Here is a 19,148-nt window from a genome sequence, read left to right on the forward strand (position 1 = left end):
GTAACTGTTTTAAGTCTGGTAGTCCTGGCATGAATGCAATGTAGCCTCTTCCCTGATGAGAGTGGGACAAAGTCCATGAGCAGGGTGGTTGGGATCCTTCATAATATTCCTAGCCTTTTTTCAGCACTTTTCTGTAAATATGTCTTTGATGGTAAGTAGGCGATGTGTTTGTGCAGTTTTAATTACCCATTGTGGAGCCAAAGGGTAACAAGGGAGAGAGTAGGTCCACTTAAGGATTAATGTGGTCAGCAATGAGTGGGGCTGCAGGAAACGAACAATGCCTTATCTGTACTTATCAAATCTCTTGTCTGTACTTATCATAGAAAAGGTCATGAAAGCTAGGGAATTCAGGGAGCAAAATAGTGAAGTCATAAATAGTGTCTGCATCGCAAAAGATGTGCGAGACTATTTTGCCTCCCAAAATTCCCTAGCTTCCATGGTCTTCTCTTAAAACACATAAAGGTGGATAAATCATGAGGCTCTGAGCAAACGTTTCCAAGGACATTGCGGGAAATCAGCAAAGGAATTGCTGGGGCTCTGCCAGAGATATCCGTATTATGGTTAGCCATGGGTAAGGGTGGTTAAAGTTGTGCCATTATTTAAGAAGGGCTGCAAGGACGAGCCATAGAACGATAGACAGTTGAGTCTCATGTTAGTGGTGGAGAGTTACTGGATGGAATTCTGAGAGATGGGGGCTACCAGCATTTGGAAAGATTGGAACAGAGTAGAGATTATCAACATGGTTTTGTGCATGAGAAACAGGGTCTAAAGAATTTGATTGTGTTTCTTGAAGAGGCAACCAATAGGATTGACAAGGACAGGGATATGGACACAGTCTACTTGGACTATAGCAAGGCTTTCATCTTACCTCAGAGCTGAGGGATGACCTTGTAGAGGTTTACAAAATCATGAAGGACATAAATATGTAAGGTGGGGAGTTATTGTCTCTTTCCCAGACTAGGCAGGTGAAAGCTAAAATATTTAAAGGGAATGTGACAGAAAAATTTTTCATAGTCAGGAGTGTGTGCACATGGAATAAGTTACCAGAGGAAGTGGTAGAGGCAGGTACAAATACAGCATTTAAAAGACATTGAGAGAGATTGTTTGATAGGAATGGTTTAAAGGGAAATGGACCAACACAGCCAAATGGCACTAGCTCAGGTAGGCATCTTGATTGGCATGGACAAATTGTGCTGAATGGCCTAAATTCTGTACTGTATAACTTTATGTTTATTGTTTTATCTGGAATGCTCAAATCAGCAATCTATTAGAGAACCATATCAATTGAAAAATAAGCACTCTTTTTCCAATAACATGTTGAAACCTGAATGACTCACATATCTGTCAAATATGTTCATCCAATTAATCGAGCAAAGTTCAAAAACAATTCAAAAGTAGTATTAAATGAAACATAGTATTTATAAATACAACTTCATTCTGCAAGTTTTACTTTACATAATAAGGGGGAAATAAGCACAAGATCTGAGTTGTTTCAACATTAATTTTTTTCATCTTGTTACAAAACATTTGGAAGGAGTACATACTATAGTTTCAGATCCAACCTACATGCCCAGGCTAGCTCTCTTTAGCTCATTAGCAAGACTAATTCTCAATAGCAAATTAGAAATTTGATATAATTGCAAATGATATTTTGTATAACTATAAAAGTTATAACCCTCTGGAGTTTAAAATGACTAAGGAATTTTTTAATGTTAGTATATACTGATAGAGCCAGCCCTTAGTTAACTTAATATATACAATAGATCTTCTCATAACAAGACTCTGACTAAGTAAAACAAGATTATGTATGAAGCTGTACAAATGGTTTAATTTTGATTTTATTTTATGGCTTTATTTTGTTTATTTCATGTAAAAATTAATTTACACATTAATAATGATATCACTATAATGTTCCATCAGAGTTCATGTAAATCTTTGATTATTTTGCTGAAATAATATCTTTGGTATTTCCGTATGAAATTGGAAAAGTTGCAATATGTTACTATTTCTCTTGCACATTATAACCATCTCATCTTTTAAGTAACAATATTAAAAATGGCTAGCACAAAAGATTCTGCAGATACATGAAATATTGAGCAACACACACACAAAATGAGCCAACTGGTGGCGTAGTGGCATCAGCGCCGGACTTTGGAGCAAAGGCTCCTGAGTTCGAATCCAGCTGGCTCCCTTGCACGCTTTCCATCTGTGCTGGGTTGAACATCAAGCTAGCAACTTGGCCTCGTAAAAATAAGAAAGCCTGCTAAAGAAACACCATCATGACAGCATCCGAATGACTCCACTTGGAGTTAAGGGCTTTCTTCTTCTTCTTCACACACACAAAATGTCAGAGGAACTCAGCAAGTCAGGCATTTGCTGACTTTGCTGAGTTCCTCTGACATTTTCTGTATGTTGCTTAAAATTAGTTTTGCCTTTCATAATAAAGCAGTCATGTGGATGCTGCTAAACTTTCATGCAAGGAAATATATCTGAACATTCAAAAGGATTAATAACTTAATTCACACTAACCAAGAGTGCTATTTCACTGACAACCTCTTTGAAAATGTTAGCCCCTTGTATTGGCAGAAGCAAGAACAAGATTTTCCTGTTTCTCTATTGATAAGATGTTACATTAAAATTTCAATTTGAATTCTATCCATCCCATTGTTTGAGACAAGCCATGGCTTAGATGTTTGCAAATGTGTTCACTACTGATTGAAAGAATTCTTCCAAAAAGAATGTTTAAACTCTGTTGTGTGGGCTTCCCTTTCTTTTGCATCATCTGCTGTCAGGCATCAGTTTGAGAGGATACCTAGCACGCAGCAACAATGTTGTCAACAAAAAACTAGCTAAGTACCCAAACAATTAGAAGACCTCTCACGAATAGTAAATCATAGGGCCAAAAGACCAACCTGAACAAGTATTTTAAGCACTTTACAAAGAGAAAAATAAAAACATTAACTTCCATGTGAAATCAAGGCAGAAACTGCTACCATACCTCAAAGCTTTTAAAAATGGGAAGCATAATTAATACTATTTTAAATTTCTTTACAGTTTGAGATTGTTATCTGAGGAAATTCCAATCCATGGATGTAAAATTAGTTATTTTAGAGCCAGAAAGGTAATTATTCCTTAGCACATTACTAACAACATTGGGAATCAACCCCCAGAGGAATTGATTGTGGACTTCAGGAAGGGGAAGTTGAGGAAACACACACCAGTCCTGACCAAGGGATCAGAAGTGGAAAGAGTGAGCAGTTTCAAGTTCCTGGGTGTCAATATCTCTGAGGATCTATCCTGAGCCCAACATATTGATGCAATTACAAAGAAGGCATAACAACAACTATATTTCATTTGGAGTTTGAGGAGATTTGGTATGTCACCAAAGACACTTCCAAATTTCTACAGATGTACTGTGGAGAGCATTCTAACTGGCTGCATCACCGCTTGGTATGGGAAGGCCACTGCACAGGGTCAAAATATGCCGCTGAAAGTTGTAAACTCAGCCACCCCAGCATCCAGAACACCTTCAAAAGGCGATGCATCAAAAAGGCAGCGTCCATCATTAGTAACTCCCATCGCCCAGGACATGCCCTCTTCTCATCTTACCATCAAGGAGGAGGTACAGGAGCCAGAAGACATACACTCAGGAACAGTTTCTTCCCCTCTGCCATGAGATTTCTGAATGGACAATGAACCCATGAACATTACCTCAGTATTTTTCCTCTCTTTTTAAAATTTAATTTGAATTAATTATTTAATTTAATTTTAATTTATATGTAAACTTCTTATTGTAATTTATAGTGTCTATTACCATGTATTGCAATGTACTGCTGCCATAAAACAACAAATTTCATGGTATAAATCAGTGATATCAAACCTGATTCTGATCATGATTTTGAGATCCTGTGTCAAGTGGAATATGATGCAATGATTTCAATTGAGATTGCCAGGTAAAATGTTTTATTCAACAAGTTCAACAATTCTGTTCCATGTTTCTAATTATTTAAAAGTTTTTAGGTGTTTTACGTAGCATAATTTTTACATCTTTAAGATTTATTTCACAATTTCATCAATTATTTTTAAACGTTTATTACTTTTAATAGTTCTCAGATGCTTCTGACATCTGGATACATTTAAAATAAGATACTAAATATTCATCAAATGCACAGGTCTCATTTAGCAAAGGGCTATATTTGTCTCCTATCAGGTTGTAAGTTGTATCAAACAAGCACGATGGGAAAGGCTACAAGGTGACTTGCTCAGCTAGTTGGGAATAGAGTAACAACTACCAAATAATTGTATAACCATTTTGCATGAAGAACAGGTAAAACAAATGCAGATGGTGCGATTCATTGGGGCTCATCAGCAACAAAGATAAGAAGGCCTACAGAGAGGAGGTGGAAGAGCTCTAGGCCTGGTGCCAGGCAAATAACCTCTTCCTTAATGTCAACAAGACAACAGAGATGGTTCTCGGCTTCAGGAGAACTCGCAACACTCACACATCCCTCTCTACATTGGTGGCACAGCAGTGGAAACTGCAAGCAATTTCATGCTCCTGTGAGTGCACATCACACACAGCCTCTCACAGTCCCAGAACACATCCTACACAGTCAAGAAAACTCAACAATGCCTCTACTTTCTGAGTAAGTTTAAGAGAGCTGGACTTTGCACATCACACTCTCATTGTTCCACATGTGTACAGTGGAGAGCATCCCAGCAAGCTGCATCCTGTTTGGTATGGAAAATGCAGTGTGGCAGACCGGAAGGCTCTACAACAGGTAGTCAATATTGCCCAACGCATCACCGGCACCAAGCCTACACACGATCAAGGACACATATACAGAAAGGTGTTGGGAAAGGGCCAGTAACATCATGAAGGATCTCACCCACCCTGCTCATGGACTTCTTGTCCTACTCCCATCAGGGAGGAGGCTACGTAGCATCCACACCAGGACCATCCAACACAAAACCAGTTACTTTTCCCATGCAGTAAGGTTGATCAACACCTCCACCTGCTAACTCCACCACTACTTTATTATTTCTTGTCAGTCACCTTATGTACAGCCCAACATCAATTTATAGACCTACAATTAACCTTTGTAATAAAGTTATCTTATGTCTTTATATTTATTGTGTTCTTTATCTTTTGTGGGGTTCTTGTGCTGCATCAGATCCAGAGTAATAATTATTTCATCCTCCTTTACACTTGCATTCAGAAAATGATATTAAACAATCTTGAATCTTAAATCTTGTAGGGCTGGTTATTCTAAATGTTTCCACACCCACATATCCCATCTGACTAAACAACACTAAATTCAAGGATGATAATTAGTTCGAGATGGATAAATGGGAAAGAAAAATTGGTAACAGGGAAAATCTGTTGATCTAATTGTGTATGGAAACATTTTACAGTGCAGCGATGTGGCCTTCAGCATAAATTGTGGCTCATAAAAAGCAACGATTTGGAATTGGAATCTTTACTCAAAACGTGAATTAGAAGATTACTTTTGATTAGTTTAAGTCACAATTATTCCAGATATGTATAGATTAGATACTATTCAAAATAGGAAACATAGTGAATATACTTCGTTATTGCTTAAACTCCATTAGTTGGAACAATTTTACTTTTAACACTTAACTGTGATATTGATAGAATTTGCGAGTAAGAAGATAATAGATAAAGGAGTAAGCTATTACGATGTATCTAAAGAGCTTTACATCCACAGAAAACGTTTGCGTGCATACAATTATATTGGTAACATTTTTTTAAAGAAAATTACCTATAGTAGTTATCACGGTCCCAGCAAAGAAAAATGCACTGCCAAGTTCCCAATGACTTGTATTGTCAGTTGAGTCACCTACAGGGTTTACTCCTGCACCAAGAGCTTCAATTGCATGCTGAAAAGAAACAAATGTATGTGCATTGTACTTCCAGAAAATAATCAACAGTGTAGCAATATAAATTTACACTCATGCCAGAAGAAATCTAAGAGTTGTCTAACATGTATTATTTAAGCTGAATGCACCTGTGAGTTCCAACTATGAAGTAGGACTTTGAGTTTCTCCTTTCTGGTCAGACTAAAAAAAGAATAGTACTTTCAAAGTGAAGCCTCTGTAATGTGACATGAAGGAAATTATTATAAACATTTTCAGCTCCTGATTTGGATTGTTATGAATAGTTTTGCTTCCATCCTTCTAAATTGGTATATTCGAATTGTGGTCACTCATACTTAAGACTATGATCTTTCATGATTTAAGAGGCCTATTCAAAATTAAGTTTGATTACAACTGGTTTACTGGTTTATCGAAACAGACTACGTGTGGGTTTACTGGTTTATCAAAACAGACTATGTGTGTGGGTGTATGTGTATATATATATATATATATATATATATATACTCTACACTACCAGTGGATTCCAGTTCATTGGGCAATCAGTTAATCGGGGCAGCTGCTTATTGGGGACAATCCTTAAAAAACAAAAACTAATTGTGAAAATTGTGGGGCTTTCCTTTGTTTATTTGGGAAAGTATGCTGCTTAATTGGGGCAGGAGACTATTGCTGAACAGCTTCTAACTAGCATCAGTTGTGAGCACTTGTTTGGCCATTAGATGCTGCACCGTGCTTCGAGCGGATAGTTTTTAAACAGCCTCAATTGCATTTGTTAGTGTTCAAATGGCAGTGATTTTTGTCTCTGATATTTGGTGAGAAATAAGCAGCAAAAACACTTTGGAACCGTTTTGCTCACTGCAGTTTCAAGCATTCAGGCTTGGAGATGCCAGAAGCAACCAGTGGTGAAAATGAAATGATTTTACTATTTCAACAAGTTAAAAACTACGAAGTATTTGGGGGTATCAACAATCATCTTGAATGTTACAATGAAAATGAAGATATGGTGGATGATATTGTTGATAGCATTTTATGAAGGCAGTCTATTATCTGCACTGTGTGTCTGCGCTGACTTTGTTCATTGCGTAATTGGATGAATTCCTCCGTTGATAACTATTAGAAACTAATGCACAATGTTATGGTACTGTAGTACTATTGGTAGTATTCTAATTTGTTCTGTGTTTCATTTAAATATATAATTTGTTACTCAGTTTGTCTTTTGTATGCCTTTTTAATTATTTCTGTGAAACTTTGGTTAACTGGGACAGCTGCTTAATTGGGCTAAAATGTACTGGACCCGACATGTCCCAATTAACCAGAATCCACTATAGCTATATATATATACACACGCACATACTGCATCTCTATCTCTTTCTCTATTATTTTTGAGGCTAAGATCATGCAGATGCATGGCCATCTCTCTGCTAATCCTGTAAAAATATTTAAGTTTATGGGTTGTCTATAGTACTTGTGTTTAATGTGCCTCACTAAACACAGTCAATTTCCTTAGTGTGTTCATGACTGCTAAATAAAAGGTAAAGCTTTTATATATTAAATATATCAAGATTATATTTTGGTATTTCTCCAATAGTGGATGTTAACTGGAACAAAGTTATAGAAAAAATCCCTCAAAAAAATCACAGATTTCTTTATTAATGATCAGTCACCAAAATTGTAATTTTGCTAAATATGTTTACTTGGTTACTAATTCATTAAGCATTACTATTTCTAAATTTGCATATATACCTACTTCATAACTTTAATCCACCACCATCAAGTTAGAGATTCTAAGGCACTACATAAGAACAAAAGGAACTTCTGCAATGCTTGTCCTCAGCAAACTTGTCTCTCAAAAAGTAGAATTAAGTAAAATGCTGGAATCTCGGATGTTTCAGTTTAGAAAGGTTGTTTGAGCCACCATGAAAAGTTATTTTCCTTTTAGTAAAGATGCTCTCACATTGTGTTGGGTCCAGAGTTCTGGGGTTTGGGCTGTGAAGGAACATTGATACATTTATAAGCAGGATGACATGTTTTTGATGGGAACCTGCTGTAGGTGGTATTCCCATGACCCTGAATTCTTTCTATGTACACCCTTTAGCAAACAATCCCCACTATCAATGCCACTCCCAGGTGATGGAATTTAGCACTAACCTCAATACACTTGCACAGACTTCTGCCACCTAAAGAAAAGGGTGTTCAAAGATCATGACTTCATATATGGAACATAATTTATAGTCTACCAGATGATAACAATCCCTGCCTTCTCATATACATTGGAGACTCAGAATAACCAACATGCAGTTTTTGAAAAATCCTTCAAATCCACTCCCAGGTTAACCAAACCAGCTTTCAGCATCCTCTCCCATGCTAATATCCCTTGCACTGAAGATCTAATTACATCCAGTGGAAACGCTGTTGGCCATGTGCTTGCAATTTGCATGTTCAGCAGCAGATTCCTTGAACAAATAATATTTCTGAGCTCTATCATGGGAAGAGATTATCATGCTGTCACAAGAATGATTCAAGGATGTTCTCAAAGACTGCTTAAAAGAAAATGAAGTATTCCTACCAACTCCTGGGATTCTTTGACCCATGGCCATTCAGGTTGAGTAGGGGCATTTGAGATGGCACTGATAACTCTGGGTCCAGTCATCAGGGGTATTCTGAAGTGGAAGGGAGACACCATCACCCAAACTACCCACCCAATAAAAAGCACATTCTGCCCCATTTGTGATAAAAGTCTACAGGCTGCATTGGCCTTGTTAACTATTTCAAAACACACAGAACAGGCATGAAAGCAAATCATCATAATCAGGGTTCACCTATTCAGTCATAATGTCATGGAGTTGTAGAGAGTGAAAACAGTTGCTTTGGTTTACCAGTCAATGCTGATTATCAAACAACCATCTGCACTATTGTTCACACATTCCCATCAAAATAAGACACCCTTTGTCCTTCTTACTGGTGGTGATTGTGTGTTTAAGAGATGGGGGGATTGGTAGATACAAGAATAATGTATCCCATATCTGCTATATCTAGATCCAGGAGGCCATGCCTCAAAACATCTCAGGAGTCAACATCAGCTCAGGCGGGGTTTGTAGGTTATTCAGTCCTACAAATTGAAACCTACCATCATGAATGGCTATGATGCTTCAGTCCCAGATGAGCTCAATGCCTTTTATGCATGCATTGAAAGGGAGAATAAAACTACATGGCAAACCCTTCCAGCATCTTGTGACCCTATGATTTCTGTCTTGGAGTTCGATATCAGAACATCTTTCAAGAGGGTGAACCCTTGAAAGGTGTCAAGTCCTGATGGTGTACCTGGTGGGGCATTGAAAACCTGTACTAACCAACTGGGGGAGTGTTGAAGGGAATCTCTAACCTCTCACTGCTGCAGCTGGAAGTTTCTACCTGCTTCAAAAGGGTGACAGTCATACCAATGCCCAAGAAGAGCAGGGTGAGCTGCCTCAATGTCTATTGCCTAGCTGCACTCGTATTTGTTGTGATGAAGTGCTTTGAGAGGTTAGTCATAGTCTAGGCAAGGACCTAGATCCACTGCAATTTACTTACCACCACAACAGGTCTGCAACAGATTCAATCTCACTTGGCTTCGGATCACCTGGTTAATAGTAATACCTACCTTCAGGCTGCAATTTATTGATTACAGCTCAGCATTCAACACAATTATACTCTCAGTACTAATCAACAAGCTCCAAAACCTGGGCCTCACTCTGCAAATGAATCCTTGACCTCTTCACTGGGAGATCACAATCAGTGCGGATCAGAACTAACACCTCCTCCTCAGTGACAATCAGAAGTCGCACACCCCAAGGATGTGTGCTTAGCCCACTGCTCTACTCTCCCTACACTCACCACTGTGTGGCTAGGCACAGCTCAAATGCCATCTATAAATTTGCTGAAGACACAACAATTTCAGATGGTGATGAGGAGGCGTACAGAAACGAGATAGATCAGCTGATTGAGCAGTGTGGTAACAACAACCTTGCATTCAACCTCAGTAAGACCAAGGAATTAATAGTGGACCTCAGAAAGTGGGGAAACACACACCAAACCTAATTCAGGGATCAGCGGTGGAAAGGGTGAGCAATTTCAAGTTCCTGGGTGCCAACATCTCTCAAGACCTATCCTGGGTCTAACATATTAATGCAATTACAAAGAAGGCACAGCGTCAGCAATATTTCATTAGGATTTACAGGATACTTAGGATATCACTAAGGCACTCACAAATTTTTACCGGTGTAGAGTGGAGAGCATTCTAACTAGTTGCATCACCATCTGGAATGGCGGGGGCACTGCACAGGATCAGAAAAGTTGCAGAAAGTTGTAAACTTAGTCATCTCCATCAAGGACACTAGCTCCCCCAGCATCCAGGACATCTTCTAAGGACAATACCTCAAAAAGGCGGCTTCCGTCATTAAGGACCCCCAGCATCCAGGACATGTCCTCTTCTCATTTCTAACATCAAGGAAGAGGCACTGGAGCCTGAAGACACACACTCAACATTTCAGGAACAACTTCACCGTCCACCGTCAGATTTCTGAATGGACAATGAACTCATAAACACTACCTCATTATTATTTTGTTCTCTTTGTAGCACTGCTTACAAAATTTAAATCTTTAATATAATTCCTATTGTAATTTATAGTTTCTTAAAAAATATAATGTACTGTAAAGTACCGCTGCCGCAAAAGGACATACGTCAGTAATATTAAACCTGATTCCGATTCTGAAACATGGATTCAACTATGCAATTCAAAAACTGAAAGGAGCCTCTTCACCCAGAGAATAATGATCTTTGTAATTCACTATCCAAGAGAGCAGTGGAGATCAGTGGCTGAATGTATTCTGGACAGAGTTTGACGATTGTTTCGATACTCGGGGAATCAATGAATTTGCGGGGTTAGGGCAGGAAAGTGGCGTTGCGATAACAGACCAGCCATGACGTTATTGATTGTAGGAGAAGGCGAGAGGGACCTAATGGCCTACTCCTGTTTCTGTTCATTTAACCCAAAGTCTAGATTCGTAAATCATCTGCGCGCGTTGTTTGGGAGTGCCCCGGAGACCACCAGTCCATAGAAAAGCAAGAGCAAGTTATTACTTGTTCTTATTTCTACACCTTTCTGCATTTGTGCATGAGCGCCATAAATACTTAAATAAAAGCCATTGTAACAGCATTTACATGACAAACCTTGGTGTTTGAACTTCTGTTAATGTTTATTTGGGAATCAAGGTGATTGATCGTGCAGGTAAAAAAAAGGCAACTCGAATTTATTTCTCAATGACTACCGGGATAAATCGCAATACTTCATCAAAACCCGCCGCGCGCTCTCCTGAATCGACATTCGTTTTGCTATGGAACGCTGAAGTGAGCAAACTCGTTCACGGGATACACGAAGTTGAACCTCAGCACACGGCTGTCCTTACCTCAATCAGCTCATCAACCTCCCCGGAGTTCACACATGGGTGATTTCGAAGAAATTTGGATTTCTCCTCCGCGATCTTATCCTTCTGCTTGCTTTCGAAAGGTTTTTCTAGAGCTCTAAAGATCGTGCCCCCGATCACCAGGTAAACCACAACCACCACGAAAATGGCCAGCACTGTCTTCCACTTCATGACTGTAGGCGATGTCTGGGGGCAACTGTCCATGCTAGCTATCACCGTAGTTCGGGAGGAGATCGACAACCTGGACACGGGGTAGTGCCCGTTGGTCTTTGAGTCACAGGCTTGCACAGTGGTTGGAACAGCCGCTGAAACAAAAATTGTGAAGCATAACTCCGACCCCAGGATAAACTGAAAACAATAACAAAAGTTATCTGCCGCTTTATCTAGCAATCTGATACCAAGTTAGGGTACATCATAAGCAGCAATCTGACACCAATTTAGGATACATACTAACTTCATATTTTCCTTCCGAGTCTGACCTTGTGACCAGGATGTTTTCTGGAGGGGTGCGGATTGGTGAAACGCCCACTGTTTCATTTGCAAGTAACTCGGCCTTTTAAAGTTTGTTCAGTGCAGTCGTGTCATGCATAAGCGTTCCCATTGTTGTAGTAGTATTTTTCTCAGTTTTAAACAGATCGCAAGCCAATGCCCCTTCCTGGCGATGGTGACATCATGGTGTTCCATTCCCATAATTGACCTCCTGTGGTTGTGTCAGGTTACATTTCTAGACCCCGGAGTGGGGCAATCTCCCTTAAGTTGTAAAGTAAATGGAACCGTCAAACTATATTAAAGGTGACAGTGCCGCCATGGTCCAGAATTCAAACGCTTAACTTCCTCCCCTCACCCCACACCAGCGTATCTGCTTAAGTTATAAAGTTAGTTAAAACAAGTCAATCACAACGAACTACATCAAATGTTTATTTACTGTTACTCTCTTATCAAGAGTTAACGCCTTGCTAATACACAGTGACAAATCATAACTTTAGTATTCATTCTGCTCACCATTGATACATTTTTATGAGAGTGACTGGAACCAGAAGCATTAACTGCATTAGCAGAAACCGAAAATGTGTAGGGTTACCGGAAACGATCGATTTCCCTGCAATTTATTTTGCATGTAACGAATTATAACGTGGTTGTTATTGTGGCAAAGTGATATACTCGGTGGCCAAGCATTATCTAAAAAAAAAGGATAACCAACTCATTAACAAGATTTTAATCCAAAAGTCGGTCGGGATATTTGCATTAAATTTCTAATGACGTCTGCAAATTTACAAAAATACTTTAAGGATTTGGTGTCTACGAGCTTTTGACAATTGGTTGGTATGACGGCAGTAACAGAGCAGTCTATAGGTTAATATTATCTGATTTGCATTCAGGCGGTATACAGCTCTTAGCGAGTATATTGTTGAACCAATGCTTTGAAAATGTTGTGAGTGTATATTCTGGATGCGGTAAGGAAGGAACAGTTTTCAAACTACGCGTCAATTGCTGTTCAACCAGACTGCAAGATGGGATAGCGAATGGGGAAATGTCTGAGAGAGGTTGAATAGAGATAAATATTTCAACGCTCCATTTTAATTCTCTAAGAATTATAGTCTTAGTAGCAATCTACATAGCAGTTTCTTTTTCTCAATGCTTTTTGATTCTTCTTTTCCGCACCACACTGCGGGTCTTTTCGCTGTGGCGACCCGATACATCCAACAAAAAAAACACCAGGTCGGAGCTACGCGAGAGAATCTAAAGAATTGATTGATTAAACAGAGAAAAAGTGCGAGTAAAATAATGTTCTCAAGTAAGCATTCCGGTATGATTAAAGATTTACATATTCAGAATTACACCTTCTATGGAGATTCGAGACGTACTGTTGGACGGCACGATATAACTGCTCAGTTAACAGTGCAGCATATCCCTCACAAAATAATTACTGCAAGGATCCAGATGTAGATCCTCATCTGGACGTGAATATCGATGAAATGAAGAAATCGCTTGGCTATTTGGGGACAATAATTTCATTTTCACGCAATTTCCCATCGATTTACTTACACATAAATACAGTTAATGATATAAGAACAAGATCAACTCTATGGACAAACATAACTGAATTCACGAAACTAAAATGCTGATGACACACACACCACATATATATATATTTATATTGCGTTACAGATACAAACCTGGTGGCTCACAATTAGTGTGCTTTCGTGACGGTTCTATTGGAAATTTCATCTTAGATCGCCAAAACCTTGCCTTTTCTTGCATCCGAAAATTGCTGCCAGTTATTCTGAATGCGCCTATTTAACAGGAAGGACCATCCTTTGGAGTCAACATTTTACGTATGCGTGCTTTATTCCAACCAAGCCGATAACATAAATAAAATGAATATAAAGCAAAACTCATAAACCACGTTCAGGCTGTGGCTCGTAACAGCAGGAACGGTTCCTGCGTGAAGGGTCTCACGCTGCAGAGAAAATTGAAAGCGTCTGCCTGTTACATGTATTTTTCTCTCTTTTTGAATAGAAGTATATTATCTTTGCAGAAAATAGCAGATCTTGTTTCCGGAGTGGCTGGGTTGCGGAACACACTCTTCATGGCTGGAGATGGAGGCTATGTGTGGTGGTGTCGTGTTGTTAGGTGGAGTTGTGAGTCGAAGTCGCGCTCGGTTTCTCGGCACATGGCAATGTCCTGCGGCAGGCAACAGCCACCTCGTCAAACGCTCTCTACACAAAGCGGGCAGGGGCGGCAGCAGGAGGCAGCTTAGGAAGGATTCTAAGGCGGCCACGATTGTTTACACCACGGCTTCTGTACCATGTAAACTGTGTATTCTACCATTCGTTCCTACGCGGAAAACGTATGCATAAGCATAATTTTGGAATCAGAGTCCATGCGTTTGTCCCACAAGAACCGGTTGTAACACTCCACCATCTGCCAAGTGCAGACGCCTACATTATGCAAACATACTCCTCACGATGTTACAGACTACGTGTAACAACATCTGTGTCGGTTCATTTATATATTTGAATAATTTCAACTTTAAAAGCCCGTATTCTTATCTGAACACAGCGCGACATAATGAATGTTTTAAAGCGCAGGTTATGCTCATAAACTATATTATCTCGGTTCGGGCGTGGCTCTCGTGAAAAAAAAAGTGTAAGGCAGACGAGTAGTATGAAATCATTGTTGATGTCATTTGTAGATTCAACTGGTGACTGCATTTTACATTACTTAATCGCACTGCGCCGCAATCGGTATTCCTGAGCTTTCAAACCTGCCCGGAATGTTAATAAGGTTATGCCAGGTGGCGGACTTATCCTGCAGCCACAGCTCACGCCGAGCGAGCCTTTAGCGTTACACTGAGAACAAAGGAGAGGGGACAGAAAACAGGGAATCAAATAAAAACTGGGAGGGGCTGAGGACTGGTTTGTTTATTTTCTACTGAAGATGTCTTCCAAAAGTTTACTAAATCGGCGTATCAAACGCAATGATACACCAACTGTTTACGCTGTGGAGTAAAGTAAAATCAGCCCCGACGTGAGGACAAAACGCAATGGTAGGATTTATACGGTTACGTGTAGATTTCTGCGTCGTTTTCCACAGGCTCGCTCATCCCTTATTTCTCATACCCTGCCACCGTTATTAGATCTGCTGCATTCCTATTCCAAACATTTATCGGTCTTCCATTCAGAATTAGTAAACCAATCATTGTTGTGCGCTAAATCTAAACATGATATCGTACAAGAGAATGCACAATTTTTCAAACTCTCTATAGTAGGCATTATTTTATGTTCAACTACTCATAGTATAACTTGAAAACCTATTTGTTTTTTCTGTTGTCGTTTGGATCTTCATCCTTGCAACACCTCCCACGCCTACATCTGCTCCATAATGACCAACGGGTAGCTTTCCGACATCACCATTTTCACAGAAACGGAGGAAATAACACTGCTTCGTGATGATATTCTTCAAATTGAGGACTGATAGATTTCTGGGTTTTAAAGAGATGTGCTGATGGGGCAAAAAAATGGTGCAAGGAAGACCATAAGGCAAAGGAGCAGAAGTCGGCCATTCGGCCCATCGAGTCTGCTCCGCCATTTTATCATGAGCTGATCCATTCTCCCATTTAGTCCCACTTCCCCGCCTTCTCACCATAACCTTTGATGCCCTAGAGAAGCAGACATGAACTTTCTGAAGGACAGTACAGACTCCAGAGGCTAAATTGTTCTCCCACTCCAAGTTCAGAAGTTCTTGTATTCTATCACCCTCCTCAGATAGATTGCTGCATATTTTAAGATGTTACCTTAGTGTGGACAGATTTGGGAGTGGGAGGTTGGAAATATTCCTGCTATGGTGGTCCATTTGGAAACCAATAATATAAGCAGGACAAAGAAGGAGATGCTGATGACACGCTCTCCTAACCCCTTGGCTCCTTTAAACTCCAGAAATCTAACAATTTCCACTTTGAATGAATGACAACAGAAAAAGTAGGAAATTCAGCCTTTCAAGACTGCTGCTTCATTCGTTATAACTGTTGTAGGCTATTGGCAATTGTTAATTGCCCCTTGTTGTGTAGATGAATGGTAGAATCTGAAAGACATTGGTGGGAATGTTAGAGGAATTAAAGTGGGATTAGTGCACAATTGATGTAGTTGGGTACTTGATAGTCAACCCAGATTTAATGGGCCCTTTTCTGCACTGTTTGACTATAAATCTCCGGCAATTTGACTGATCATTGATATCAATACCGTAATTCCTACCTCTTCAACATTGCACTCAGAAATCTATCTCTCTCCTTAAAATCATTCAGGTCTCTAGAGCCTCTTGTGGTAACAAATTCACAGGTTCACCACTGTCTAAGTGAAGAAATTTCCCAGTCTGGAATCTGGGAGTGTTCCAGGCATCCCTGTTGAGAGAAAATCCTTCCTCGGTCCAGACTGTCCAGCCCCACCAGAAAACTTGTAAATTTAATTTTGTTGGCCTCCCATTCTTCTGAACTCCTAAAGCAAAACATTTTGAAGGTGAACTGGATAAAAGGAAGTGACGAGCCTGTAATGGACCAGGCAGTATTTACTTCTTACTACTTGCTCCATCAGTGCAGAGCAGATGCCAGACCAGGCTGAGATGCAATCCATCAGAATATTTTCTACAGCACATCTGTAGTAGTTTGAGAGAAGCTTTGCAAACAAGCCAAATGACACCTAAGAGAGAACATATGCTAATGCTTTTTCTGGATTACCACATCAGTCCTAAGGGACCAGTTGATATTCCAATGATATGGATGCCTAAATTTAGAGACAGGGCAAATGTACTGTGTGATCAATTGTTTCTGATTTAGAGCAAGATATATTGTGGTGATCCCTAAGGATATCTAGTAGGGCCACTGGTTAACTCTACATTTATAAATGCCACGTACTGGGTGAACAGGGCACCATTTTAAGACTTACAAATGACACAAAACTTGTAAACATTGTAAACATGGAGGATAGTAAGAGATTGCAAAAGAACATAGACTGAGAAGCATATATTTTACTCAGAGGAATAATTTCATTTAAAGGATGGAATTCCAATGGAGGTGCATGAAGATAATTGCATTTACTGTAAAAACAGGTAGTTGAAAATGGAAGTATAGCTTAAGAAAACAATGTAAACAACATCAGGATCCTACCATATAAATAGAAGCATAAAGTACAAAAGAAAGAATATGTTGAACCTCTACAAAATATTAATTTGATAGTGAGTAACTTGTTAATCTGATTACCATCTGGCAAGGGATGTAAAAGTTTAAGAGAAGGTACAGGTATACAAAAGAACCAAAGGCAAATTCTATGAATCTTTGTAATTTCTAGCTCATTTCAATGTAGTTTGTTATAGCTCCTGTGTAAGTGTCAGCTGCAGACTTGAATATACAGCTTTCTTTCTTCTTCTAGGGCAGTACTGTATGTATAAGTGTGTCTGTGTGGATGTTTTTAGTTTAGCACTATTCTCTGTAAAGTCTAGAGACTGTTGTGCGTGAAAATCCCAGGAGATCAGGAGTTTCTGAGATACCCAAACCACCCCATCTGGCACCAACAATCATTCCACAGTCAAAATCACTTAGACCACATTTCTTCCCCATTTTGATATTTGGTCTGAGCTTCTTGAACCTCTTGATCACGTGTCCATGCTTTTATGCATTGAGTTCCTGCCACATTGGTTGATTAGATACTTGCATTAACGAGCAGGTGTGCAGGTGTACCTAACAGAGTGGCCACTGAATGTAAATGGCGGAACACTGAAGTTCCAGTACCAATTCATGAGGAATTCATTTTGCCTACTGTGCCCAGCAAATATCCAATCCCTCTAATTTCTGTACCAATTCATTGAACGTATATTGTATGAATACACTGATAGCTTACTTATAATTAACTTTTAACAAAAAGTAGAAAACACTCCTTTTAGTTTGACATGGTCACAATAACTATAAGAAGGGGACTATACATTATTATATAATTAAAATGGTGTAGTCTCTAGACACTGAAAGCATATCAGGGACAGCATAACAATGTAACAGTTTGTGACACTTTGAAAATAATTGGAGCTATGTAATGCAATGTGACAACAACCCTCAAGGGAAAAAATACAATAACATTCCTAGAAGCAAACAATTTTAAAAAGGACACATACAAGTCCTGGAGGAACTCAACTGGTCAGGCAGTATCCATAGAAAGCATTAAACAGTTGCTGTTTTGGGCCAAGACTTTTCATCAGGACTCAAAAGGAAGGGGAAAGAAGCCAGAATAAGTCGGTGGGGAAGTGGAAGGTGTACAAGTTGGCAGGTAATCATGGGGAGTAGTAGAAGATCTCACCGAACTCCCTTGGAGAGGAGATTTAAACTTCTTCAGAATAGATATACCTTGAAGAGATTTTGCAGTTCCTCCAGCACTTTATTCTGTGAGACCATCTTTCACTGCTTCCTCTCTGTAATCGTCTGCCAGCTTGTTCTCCTCCCCCCACCCCCAGCCCACACACATCATCTCATTTTGGCTCCTTCCTCCTTCCCCTCCAGTCCTGATGAAGGATCTCACCCAAAATAGTGACTGTTTGTTTCTCCCCATGGATGCTGCCTAACCTGCTGAATTCCAACAGAACTTTATGTGTGTTTCTGAAGACTTCTTACATCTTCAGAATCTCTTGTGTTGAAGTTAAAAAGAAATCCAAAAAGGTCATAGAATACATGATGCAGGCTTGAACTAGGAAGAATTAACTTCTTTTCTCCTTCACAATGGTCCATCCTTCTACTTACATCGCTTATCACATTTTTTAACATTCATTTAATTCTCAACTTTTCCTTTCCCCATCCATTTATTTATAATTCATTCTCAGCCACAATTTATTAACATATTTTGACATCTGCTTTACTTTTCTTCCCGTTTTATATCCTCTTCCTTGGATTGATCTTACCTCCAACCAACTTTCTCCCATCTCTTTCTTTCTTTCCATATCCCTCTCAATGTCCTTCCTTCAGACTGTTACGTCTGTTATCTCCATTCTCTCCCCTTCATTCATTTCCTTGCTGTTTTAGCATCACAAGTCTGTCTCTCTTTCCTTGCACTCATTTAATTTTTTTATCCTTTCTTTTACACCACAGGCGCCCACTGACCCTATTGATCCCCCCTCCAATTCCATCCGCCTTCACATCTCTCGCTTACTCCAAATATGTCACCCTCTTCCTCACTTCTCTTTCTTTCATTCACTCTTTGTCCCTCATTATTCTTCATTTACCCACTGTACATTCTCACCAGAGTCCTTTCTTA

General features: G+C 39.4%; 1 protein-coding gene across 1 annotated transcript in view; it reads right to left on the reverse strand.

Moving 5' to 3' along the window:
- LOC140193987 (potassium channel subfamily K member 10-like) overlaps window positions 1-11,631 on the reverse strand; it is a 40,685-nt gene extending 29,054 nt beyond the window's left edge. The window contains exons 1-2 of the mRNA XM_072251271.1: window positions 11,341-11,631; window positions 5,784-5,901 (exon numbers count right to left, since the gene is read on the reverse strand). Of these exons, the coding sequence (XP_072107372.1) occupies window positions 5,784-5,901; window positions 11,341-11,562 (340 nt within the window). The 5' untranslated portion in view covers window positions 11,563-11,631. The remainder of the gene's footprint in view (window positions 1-5,783; window positions 5,902-11,340) is intronic.
- Between the last annotated feature and the right edge of the window lie 7,517 nt (window positions 11,632-19,148).

Source organism: Mobula birostris, chromosome 1 (assembly GCF_030028105.1).
Source record: "Mobula birostris isolate sMobBir1 chromosome 1, sMobBir1.hap1, whole genome shotgun sequence".
Lineage (NCBI taxonomy): Eukaryota > Metazoa > Chordata > Chondrichthyes > Myliobatiformes > Myliobatidae > Mobula > Mobula birostris.